Genomic DNA, 12739 nt, shown 5'->3' with positions numbered 1-12739 from the left:
ACTCCTACAGTATTGCAAAATGGCATATTCACAAACCTACAAGTGTCTAACTCTCCACATCCACCTCTCCTATTTTTCCTCTTTGGAAAGTCTCACAAGTTGGGTCTATCCATAGAAGTAACTTACACTTGTGAATAATCTGCACATGTAATTCATTCTTTCAATTTTGAGTAACTTTACTACATTTGGCTATTAACATTTTCAGAGTGTAGAATTAATAAAAAATATTTGAATTAATAATAAAAACTAATGAATCATTAATTTTCAAATAAAAAGGCTATTAAAATATTTAACAATGAAATAGAAATCTGCATTTAGATTTTTGTCAGTAATTTATATTTATTTATATATATATACATATATATTTAAAATATTATTGATAACACAAGCAAACAAGAGTTACACAGAATCAATTAAATCAACAAAGAAAGCAACAATCACGGTAATATTAGAAAAAATAATAATCAAAGCATATTTTGTACAGACTAAATCCTCAATAACAAATCAGATATACAATATAAAAAGAAAGAAATACATAAAAAGAAAAACAGCAAGAGCAATAACCTTTCCTTCTCCTTTCCTTCAATTCACACATGAAAAAAAGTTCCCCAGATTTTTTCTAGTTTCTTAAGTGACTGAGCCCCTCTTGTTCTCGCTAGAGAGAGTTCCATGTCAAAGATTTCGTTCACCAAAGACCACCATTCAGTTACATGAGGTGGTTTGACCGATATCCATGCCCTTGCAATGATCAATCTTGCGCATGAGATCAAAACTAATAGCAGATCTTTAAATAAACCAGTAGTTGGCTGCATACCTAATAATACCATCTTAGCTGATAATGGGGTAGAAATCATTTGTTTCCGCCTCAGAATATTTTCTATGTCGTCCCAAAATGCGCGCAGCAGTGGACATGAAAAGAGCATATGTTCAAGGTCGGCTGCCAATTGATCACACTTAGGGCATTTGATGCGATCACTAGTAGCATTATTTTCAGACCATTTAGAAATTCGTAACGGAGTATAATATAAATGACAGACAGTTTTGTAAGCTTGGAGTTTTAAACTAGATGAATGAACTAGACTATTGATGCTATGTAAAAATATAGAGATGTTGTTCGAGGATATACACATCCCCAGTCTAGATGCCCATTTCTGAGCAAGCTTAGGGCAGGCATCAGCCTTAAACTGGCTGAAGCATTTATAGCCTACACTGATTAAAGCTTTACTATTTTCTCCATAAATACAAATCCATATATCTGAGTCTGATATTTCTTTTAATTCATTTTGCCAATAAAAAAGTCTCGAATGTGTATATATTTGAATCGCATATGTTCCGGTAATTTGTAAAGTAATTTAAGTGTTTCAAACTCAAAAAAAACAGTAGACCCATATAAATCCCCCAGCCTAGTTATACCAAGATTAGCCCATGATCTCCCTACTTTATCGCTAAAAATGCCCGGTAATCCCGGGTTATCCCGGAGTGTTAAGTTAGGATGGAAGAGGGAAGTCGCATCAATAGCCAATATTATATTCCATATACGAACCGCATCCCTAGCGGTCTTGAACTTGACTCTCTTAAAGTAATTCGGATCGTTAGCTCTCGCAAGAAATTGTTTAGAATCTGATCATAGCATGAATTGGTGGAAATAGAACGGGCTGCTAGAATTGAAGAGACTACGAAGTCGGCACAAAAAAGAGGCAAAAAAATAAATTCTAAAATCTGGGAAATTAAGCCCACCTTTAGTAAATGGCAGCTTCAATAGGGATAGTGCTCTACGGCTTTTTTTATAACCCCAAATGAAACTGCCAAGAATGCCAACTAAATTTTTTTTAAATAGTTTATTAACCAGCAAGGGGATAGACCTAAACAAATACAAAAATTTGAGTGGTATATTCATTTTAATAAGATTTATCCGTCCAAACAAATTAAGGGGGACCTTATGCCATTTTTTGAGGAGAACTGCGGTATCTTTTAGTAAGATATCATAGCTGAGTGCCTTGATATCTCTAACATTAGATGAGATTTTAATACCTAAATAAGGAGCTGTTTGGCAAATACCCAAGACTGGGACTGGAGGTTTATAATTCACAATAATTTGCGTTTTATTCAAATTTAATTTATATCTGGAAATGGCACCGAAATCATTTGCTGCCTCCATGATTCCAACCATTGCTTCTACAACCTCTGTTGTGTATATTACCAAATCATCGGCATAAGCTGTGATTTTAAGCGTGTTAGTGCCATAATTAAATGGCTTAATACGTTCTTGAGACTGTAAAGCATTGGAAAATGGCTCCATAGAAAGAGCAAATAAAAGCGGTGATAAGGGACACCCTTGGCGAGTGCCTCTAGGGGACAACATATTAGCATATCCTATTTTTGCATTTGGACAATCGTACAAAGCCTGTATTCTCCTTAAAAATTGTGGCTTAATGCCCATTTCAGTAAGGACTGCCCAGAGATAATCCCACCCCACTCGGTCAAATGCTTTTTCAGCTTCTAGTAACACCATGCCGAGTGGGGAGGGATTAATAGCTGCAACATCAAACACGGTAACAGCCATGTTAACGTGTGCAGTTGTGTCCCTGCCTATCACGAAGCCATGCTGTTGTTCGTTAACTAATTTAGGCATGAGTGGAGCTAGCCGCATGGCCAGCAATTTAGCATATGCCTTGGCGTCCGCAATATTCAGAGAGATGGGCCGATAAGACCCACACTCAATCGGTGTTTTATTCTTTTTTTTTTTAAATATTATCTTTGCGGTTCTCTAAGAATTGGGGGCCTTGCCAGAATCACCTATTTGATTAATAACAGAACACAAAAGAGGGAGTAACTCATCGCCGCATATTTTATATAATTCAATTGGAAGCATGTCATCTCCGGCTGCTTTCCCCGAAGGAAGAGAAAAAATAGCAAGTTTAAGTTCAGAAAGAGTAATCTCTTTTTCTAGTTGTTCCATCGGTTCTATTTCCTTTACTAGTACCCAGTTCTTTCGAATGTATTTCTGCAAGCTATCCTCCGTGGGACATTGCTCAGGAGTATAAAGTTTACTATAATACGTGACAAATTGTTGCAGAATCTGTCCTGGTTGGTTGTAAATAACTCCGTCAGCTCCCTTTATACTTTTAATTAAAGAGCTAGCGTTGTCCTCAGAAATTTTATAAGCAAGAATTTTTCCAATTACATCCCCACTCTCATATTGCGATAGCTTATACTTATGTAGCTTGAAACTAATTCTCTCTTTAAAAAGTTTTTTAGTATTAGATCGTAAAGTAATTAATTTAAGTTCTAACTGGGCTATATTTTGTGAGGTAGATACCCCTATAGCCTCTTGTCTAAGAGTTTCTGCCAGATGTTTCTCCAATGACCGAATACTTGATGTAATATCACAAATCTCACTTTTTTGTTTTGTATTTTGCCTAAGTATAAACTGCTGGGCAAACCCTCTAATACTCGCCTTGCAAGCATCCCAGACATAAATAAGTGGAGCGGAGTTCATATTAAACTCCAGAAAATATTTATATTTTTCATAATTTTAAATAAACTAATCTAATTTAACATTGTTTCCTATCAGGGTTTTATTTTATGTCCCTATTTCCATCCTTTTCTATGAGAGTGTGTTGCAGCATCAGTGGTAGACTGTGTGTGATATTGGACCTACTAGTGCTCTTTTTTGGCAGAAGTAATTTCACACTTGTACATTTGGCACCACCCCCTTTTATAGGGGGTGGAGACATATATGTCTACACTTTTTAGTAACTTTACACTTTTGCAAATAGTCCAAACTAGTAAAGTTACTCAAAAGTATAACAATACATTTATTAGTAGTAAATCTACATGTATAGATTTACCTTTGTGAATAGGGCTCATAACATTTAGAACGTAGGTCTTATAAACATTGATGATAATTCCACAGAAAGTAAGCACCGGAAGTGCTCATTTAAGACTGGTCTTGATAATAGTATTGGCCTGTATGGTGTTTTGAATTGTTGAAGAGTTGACCCAGCAGTATTTTACCGCCTATACAGTGGTAAATGCTTGTTTGTCACTGGATTTTTAAAGAAATTACCTGCTTGTTGGTAGAAAATGCATCATCTTTAAAGCGAACAACAGAACAGAACACAATAGCACAGCATGATTCAAAATAAAACAAAAAAAATAACGGCACAATGCAACAAAGCATTAAAAAAGGAATGTAACAGTTGTTCAACTGCAGTACAACACAACAATACATACAGTGCAATAGAATAGCACAAAAAGATTACAGCACAAAAAACACATGAACACCACAACAAAACGCAACACAACAAATGCGCACATTCTTATCGCACATTGCCACCTCCACAAGTTTTCATAATGTAGTGTTAATAGCTGCATCCATCACTGCCGTACCACTAAAGACATGTAACAAATTTGTTTTGTGATCTGATCCTATGTATCTGTATTCCAAGCACTTTTGCCTAGACTCACATGAGCCTAAAGTTCCCTTCATAACCCTCTCACTCTTTTGGTGAATAAGTTATTGACAGGTGCAACAGGGGGCACACAGTCATTTTTTGCTGCAGTTGCCATTCAGTAAATGCAGCTACTGGGGAAGGGAGCAGGATTGCTATGGGGCACCTGGGTGATTGCTGTCACTGGATAAAAACTGCAGCTGCGGCAATGCTCCCTGGCATCTGTGACTCCTGATGCAGCTGTCATTCAGTGATAGTAGATGTCAGAGGAATGAGAGGGCATGTGCCACTGTCATAGGATTCCTTCCAATACTGAATTTAGGAGGTTGCAAAGGAATAACACGTACTCAGGATCAGTGTCTGTCCTGCCAATAAAAGGGCAGTATGGCAGCATAATGTACTATATAATTCACAAAATTGGACAGGGCATGTCCAAGAATATTCATACAATTTTGCTATATTGATGTTTTTGGGAACAGGAAGCACGTGGGGGACAGGAATGAGTCACCACTCAATTATTGTGCATGTGATCGTATAAGTAGCATGCTAAATCACCCACCATACAAGCTCGTGATTTCCATGCCATGGCAGACACTGCTAATGTTAAGTTCTCATATGAATTTCTAAACCAATCTTACCATCTCTAATAAGTAATATTTTAAGGAAACATAAACATGTTATCTTCACATTTACTAATAGACCCAGGTGACCAGTCACAAATCATTCTGATAATTTACAGTTGGTTTAAGCTGTTTTGATGAGCATATGCCAATCAAAATGTATTTATTTATTTATATAATTACAGAATGTATAACACACCGCAAACTCAATTTCCTTTAGGTGCAATCCCAAGAATAGAGAAGAGAGTCCAAGCATCAAAGAGCAATGAAGAATTAAAGGTAAAGAGTAGTGATATGATGCCTATTCTGGTTGAAAGCAAAGCAGGACAGGGTCACAATAGGTAGAATTACAGAGACGGACAAAGTACAGCCTTAAATCCCACAGACCTAGAGATGTGAATAGAGAGCAAGTGTGGACCAGTGGATATCACGTTCATGGTTTGAATGTATGATAAGAGTTTGCTTTGCAATAGGCAGGGTCTAGAAGGGGTATGTTCACAGCTAAATTCTCGAGGTTTTCTCGAACAGAAGAGGTAGGCCCTGCGTGTGATTGATTAGTCTGCATCATATTTTGTCCTTTAGTGCTACTGATCCTTCCTACATTGGGGGGGGTCAATCAGTGTAGATGGATTTGACAAAACCAAAGTACAATAGGGTACAGGTTGGTGAAGCAGGGGCATGAGAATGATTCTGCACTTGCACTACAGCCAGAGTAAAATTCTTACTTTAGACACAGCATTAACCTCAGCGTTTGAAACCCAGTCTCCATTCAAGAAGAGCAACACATTGCTATCAACTCCTATATTAATTTATTTGTCCCTTTTTGATTTAGAAACAGCTAAAGAGCCAACTTCATGGTCCTGCATATTGTCATTAATGTTGATTTATGTTTTGGATATGTCCGTGTTTATGCTGCTGTCTAATTTTTCAGTGTTTGTGTTTGGTACAATTGGATGACTTTTTTCGGCTAGTCATTTGGATAATTTTGATTAAAAGCTCTATATAAATTCAATTACATAAATAAATATCTTACAATTCAAAGGAGGTGCAATGTCCAGTCTTTTAAAAAATATACATATAACTTTTTTCTCATCTAGTAAATGAACAGGACCCATGAAGTTATAGGCTATTCTTTCATTTTTGTGCTTCCAGCACATTGGGATGTGATGACTATCCATACAAATGTTCTAACTGGAAGATCCCAGAATATAAAGTTTCATCTCCAAAGCAGGCCTGTGAACTTGTAGGACTTTCCATTAAAGTCAAATTACCATTAATAAACTGCCTTTAATCATTCAGTTTTCTTCTAACCAACACAAATTTTAAACTAATACGTATTTTGAATAGATTGGAAATATTCATGTCTGGTGATTTATTTTTGTTTCAGATTATCCACTACGAGAATATCTACCTCTAATGTCATCATGTTCTTGTGCAAAGTGTGCAGGCATCTAAAGCAAAGGTCATGAAATATTCTCACTAGGGTCCATCTGATAACTTGTCCACCCATATAAAAAGGGATATCGTTTACCTATGTGTTAACGAGTATCATAGATTATTCCATAGCAATTTTGCTTGCTGCATTAAAAAAAGTTTGGATTATAATGTGAAAAACATTAGGATGTTTGGATTATAATGTACATACATTTTAAGTCTGCTCACAAAACCTAAATGCACCCTGCTGTGTCATTAGTGAATCTTTTTGAAGCGTGAATCTTCTGGATTCACATGCTGTGCATTATTCTGCCCGTGGTTGGGCCAGGAATTGTTGTATTTGTCTTCTCTCTTTTTCTTCCTGTGGGCGTCGACATACCACCATTTGGTGTCCTCCGGAAGCTCCCACCTTTGGTCTCCATTTTGAGATTCTATTTTTCCGCTGCTAGGTCTGGATCGATATTGAAAGAGCTCCTGAAATTTGGAGAGAAGAATCGACAAAAATTCAATAATAATCTTCAAGAACATACAGTATGACAATTCAACGTACCGAACTGCGAACCAACGACCGGGCAATGCGAATACAGGGGTTTCCCTGTGCGCGGTGATGGACCAGACACGTTCAAGTTTTGCCAAAATTGTCACCACAAGTACGCCCAGAAGGACCAACATCCTGTGTGCAACCTTTGACTACCACTGGATCACCGAAGTGAAGATTGCAACGTGTGTTATGCCTTCACCCCAAAAACTTTGAGGGTAAAGGAGAGACAGAGAAGAGCCAACTACAACATGCAGAGGCAGGGCACCGCACCATCGTTACGTGATCTGGGCCTCTTCAGCGAGTAAGAGGACAATGTCGCCGAAGATCCAGAGGGCGACGCGGACATGGACATCCAAGTCTTAGATATCAAAAACAAGACTTTGAGAGAGGTAAGAGAACCGTTGACCTCGAAAAAACTAGACAAGTCCCGAAAGGAGGACTCAAAGGCCTCGAAAGGAGCAGATACCTATGGAGTACACCTAGAGGAAGGAAAACCGCAATCATGTTTTCTGCTCAAGACTTTAATGCCTACACAATCAAGGAATCAATTCCTTCCTATGCTGCCAAGTGTACTGGATCAGGGAAAAGAGGCATTTAAGGAGCCTGCTACATGCAAAGCAGTCAAACCTAGAGGAGAGAAAAATACACACACTCCTCTAAGGACCCTATTTCCATCAAGGGTTCAATGGCAGCTGACTCCATCATAACAGCCACGGCCAGGAAAAGGGCTAATGTAACAACCACTACTGGTCCACCACCAGACAAGGAAAGCAAGATGATGAACCTTATGGGGAGAAATGTCAAGAGAAGTGCGACAAATCAATGGCGCATAGCAAATTCAAATGCATTGCTGAACAGACATGCATACCAACACTGAGAGGAGGTAGATGAGGTACTAAAGCACCTACCGAAACAATTCCAAAAGAGAGCAAGCCACTTGGTAGAGGAATGTAAGAATATAGCGAATACATGCTTAAAATCTGCCCTGGATGCCACAGTAACATCAAGTAGACAGATGATGATCCGCATCGAAAGAAGACACGCATGGCTGTGGATCTCAAGATTCAAACCAGAGGTGCAGAACAATATACTGAACGCACCCTTCAATGGGGAACAGCTGTTTGGAAGCATAGTCGACAACACACTGAACCAAATAAAGAAGGACAACAAGACAGCAAGATCTATGGGCGCCCTGCAATTCAGAGGTCGCATGCGTAGAGGCACCCCCTCAAGGAGACCAGCGGGCAGAGGTAACCATCACCCTACAACCTTGCATCAGTCATATCAGCAAGGATACCAAGGGATAAGCCAAGGACAACAACAAGGGCATCAACAAAATTGGCAGTACCAGCAAGGAAGACAATTCTTTTGAGGACGTTCCAGTGGAAGAGGCCTTCCGCAGAGAGGGGGAGCACCCACAACAACAAAGTGACTGCATTCCAAAAAATACACACACTAAAGAAACCTCACTGAGTGTTCCCGCAATAGGACATCTACATCAAACAAACAAACAGTTCCTCCAACATTCTACCCCAGTAGGAGGCAGATTAAAGTACTTCCTCCACAAATGAAGAGAGATCACTTCAGAAAAATGAATCTTAAACACAATACAGTACTGTTATTGCATACAACTGATCAAACCACCTTCAAACAATAGCCCAAAAAGGTATGTGCATTCAAAAAGAGAAGTTACTCAGCTACTCCAAGAGGTACAAGAACTACGAGCAAAAAAAGCTATGCAAGGAAAGAAACAAGGGAATTTACACCCCATACTTCCCAATTCCAAAGATAAACGGAACGCTGTGTCCTATATTAGATCTCAGATTTCTCAACAAATTCATAAAGATTCAAGATGACAACCCTGCAAGAGGTGATTCCTCAATTGCAAAAAGGAGACTACATGTCAACCATAGACTTAAAAGATGCCTATTTACACATCCCCATGAACAACACACACAAAAGTTTATTAAGATTTGTGATCAACGAGACACACTACCAAGCATTCGGTCTAAAGTCAGCACCAAAAGTATTCGCAGAGTGCCTAGCAGCAGTTGCTGCTCACCTAAGAAGGCAAGGAATCCATTTATACCCGTACTTAGACGGCTGTTTAGTAAGAGCAAGCTCATACAGTCTCTGCAGACAAGATATACAGCAAGTAATAGAGACACTAGTTCAGCTCTGGTTTTCCATTCACTGTGACAAATCTTCCCCAGAGCAGGAACAAGAAAAGGTGTTCTTAGGAACATAGATAGATGCCCTAATGAAGGAAACACAGCTATACCAGAAGAGGCTAGCTCTGGTAGTGAGGACAGTGGGAAAGCTGCTAGGAATGATGTCTTCATGCATTCACTTGATACCCGACATCCGCCTACACATGAGACCATTCCAGGAATGGCTTCACGCACATAGGTCAAAAGTAACAGGGAGTTTGGAAGATCTAGTGGTTGTCACACAAACAATACATCAGGAATTAGCATAGTGGAACCAAACAAACATGTCACAAGTGAGACTCTTCACACAACTAACTCCGACAGTGACCATAACGACAGATGCTTCATAGGGGATTGTGGACACAAAGGATGCTCAGCAGCACATCAATATCCTGGAGTTGAAAACACTGTTCCTAGCCTTAAAAGCCTTTTAGAAAGAGCTCTACGGAAGGACAGTCCTGCTACAAACAGTCAACACAAGGAATGAATGGAGTGACATTACCTAACAGCGATTCACAATTTGCGAATCGCTATTAGGTAATGTGTAGGAATTGCAATTTATTTTGCAATATCAACATGCATAAGAAATTGCGATTCCTAAATAGAGATTCCTTAAAAATCGCTATTTAGGAATCGCAATTCCTTATGTTGATGCATGTGCCCCTAAGAGTTAAGAATAACATTCAAATAAAGTTTGAGAATAAACTTGCAGGCATGCCATTTGCCAGAAAGTAATGCACAAACATTAGAGCTTATGACCTGTATCTTGTAGATGAAAGCAAAGAATACAACTCTCATCCCATCCTATCCTATTCCACCCTCCCCAGCTTTGATTGCTCCTTGAGGTGGTGTTGGCCAAATATATATATTCTTATACATTTTTATTTTATGTCTCCATATGATTTTATTTTTAGCCAGGAAGGTATTCTGAGACAATTTTTTTTTTACATGTTCCGATTAAGTGATGATCACAAAATATTATATATTATGTTGGTTAAAAGTGTTTTCAGACACTTAGACTGCCAATAATTCTGCCGCTTGGTTGGTTTGGGGACCCAAATTGTATCTTAGCAGAGAACTTACATATAATGAATGATTTCACTGATTGCCACTTGTCATTGATAACACTTTTTAGTACCCCAAACTCTTCATGATGTATTTATTGAATTATTTCAATGTAAAGCACCCTCATATGGGTTAGGTCTTGGTGCGCTATATATACCCATGTGTTGACTTTTTAGGTTAGCGGATAATATTTTATGCAGGAAAACAGTAAACTCACTACCTCTGTTATAGAATAACAAAAGTATCTGTTGTCAGCAAAACTGTTGATTCATAAATTAAAAGTCTAGGAGCCTGATGTAGGTAAATCAGAATTACCGATTTCTTAATAGCGAATTTTACCGATTTGCTATTAAGAAATTGGTATTTCCTATGTAGGTAAAGATTTGGTAAAAAATACCGAATCCTCAATATTCCTTATTACCAAATCGGTAATTGAGATTCGGTAATAAGGAATACCTACCCATTCATTTCTATGGGTTTGGAGGCCCATAGGAATGAATGTGAAGACATTCAGTATTAGCAAAGGACACCCTGTTGCACCCCTGAAATGTGCATGTGTGCACATGTGGCGCACATCCATGCCCTAAGGGCATGGATGTGTGCCACATGTCACTTTAAAAAAAGCAAAAAAGTGCTTTTATAAGGGAAATCGGTAATTACCACCAACTTGAAGTTGGTGGTAAATACCGATTTCTTTTTATTTTTTATTTATTTTATTGTCACAGCAAAAATTACAGACCAAATAAAACAGTCACATTTATCAGTCCTCATAGTAATAACGGAACGCACTCCAAATTTTGATGCCCAATCTTCTTTTCCTTGGTCCCTTAATAGAAAAAAGGCCCCACTCCAAATTATACAAATTTAACATTTTAACACGCCATTGGTGAAATACAGGTGGTTTTTCCTGAAGCCACTCAGTGGCTGTACAAAGGCGAGCTACAGTCATTGCATAACATATGAAGTGACGATATTTATACAATGGCTCGTCATTCCTGTCCTTTGGTATTTTTCCCAACATCATCATAGCAGGGGTGATATGTATCGACATTCTTATTACCAAAGATAAAAAAAAAATTCAAGATCTGTTATAAAACCTTGAAGTTTAGCACAGCTAACAAAGATATACACTGCCCCTGCATCATCGCCCCCGCATCTAAAGCACTTGCCGTTATTGCCTCCTCCCCATTTCACCATTCGAATCGGGGTATAATACAAATCATACATAGTCTTAAAGAACTGGGCCTTTAAGTTTGCCGACATTAATGCCTCCTTAGAAAGGAGTAGAAGATCTTCCACATCTATCTCTGGATCATCTAATAAGCCCAACCATTTTACCCCTACCTAATTTTGTTCATCAGAGTGTTCCAATTAACCTCCACTAGTTCAGTCATATTCTCCTAAGTTGAATACCCAAGTATGTTGCCTCCTTCACCACTCTCCCATCCATCCATCCTACAGTTTCAGAGCAGAGAATCTGCATTTTTGACTCGTTTAGTTTGTATCCTGCCACCCGCCCAAACTCCTTGGCCAGCCGCTCAATTTCTTTAATTGCGATGCCGGGATTAACCGTTGTCACAGAGATGTCGTCGGCATAAGCGAACACAGAAAAATAATACTCAGCTACTTGGTAAGGTGGGATCAAAGTACTACAATTTAACTGTTCAATAAAAGGATTAATGTAAAGGGCAAATAAAAGAGGGGAGCATGGACAACCTTGGCGTGTTCCACGTGTAATATTAACAGAATCCGAGAGTAAGCCCATAACCGAGATTTTGGCCGTCGGGATAACATATAGAGATTGTATGGCAACCATAAATTTTTTACCAAAACCCATTTTGTGCATCAGCTTCCATAAATATCCCCATTGAACGCGGTCAAATGCTTTTTCAGCATCCAGTAAAATAAGCGCTAAATAATTTTTTTTAACAGCAGCAATGTCAAATAACGTGATAACTTTATTAACATGCTCTACCGTCCCCCTCTTTGGTATAAAACCATGTTGATGCGGTGACACTAGAGAGACCATACAATTAGATATGCGATCCACTAGTATTTTCGAGTAGATTTTATTGTCAGCATTTAATAACGATATGGGTCGATATGACCCTACTAAATCCGGTGGTGTTCCCTTCTTACAAAAAACAGCTATAGTGGCGTCAGCCCATGATCTAGGAGGTGAGCCCTGCTGAGCAACCTGCATCACTACTAAAATCTCCTTCTTAATGATATTGTAAAACTGTCTGTAGACCTCAATAGGTATTCGGTCAGGGCCGGCAGCTTTGCCGATAGCGAGGCTTTTTACTGCCTTTTCCATCTCCTCCTCCGTAATCGGGGCTTCCAATTCCAACGCCACATTTAAGTCCAATTTTTTTAAACCCAATTCAAACATTTCTAACCAGTCTAAACCATCCT

At 38.6% G+C, this 12739-nt stretch overlaps 1 protein-coding gene across 10 annotated transcripts in view; it reads left to right on the top strand.

Annotated features, from left to right (window-relative positions):
- DCX (doublecortin) overlaps positions 1–12739 on the top strand; it is a 358719-nt gene that overhangs the window by 327498 nt on the left and 18482 nt on the right. For 3 of the 10 annotated variants that reach the window (XM_078688807.1, XM_078688808.1, XM_078688806.1), the window contains one exon: positions 5295–5353. The exons of the other annotated variants lie outside the window; for them this stretch is intronic. In XM_078688807.1, coding sequence (XP_078544933.1) covers positions 5295–5353 — 59 coding nt within the window. The remainder of the gene's footprint in view (positions 1–5294; positions 5354–12739) is intronic. 10 annotated transcript variants of the gene reach the window in all.

The sequence above is a fragment of the Lissotriton helveticus genome, chromosome 4_1 (assembly GCF_964261635.1).
Source record: "Lissotriton helveticus chromosome 4_1, aLisHel1.1, whole genome shotgun sequence".
In the NCBI taxonomy this organism is placed as follows: domain Eukaryota; kingdom Metazoa; phylum Chordata; class Amphibia; order Caudata; family Salamandridae; genus Lissotriton; species Lissotriton helveticus.
This window is presented reverse-complemented; position numbering and strand designations above follow the sequence as displayed.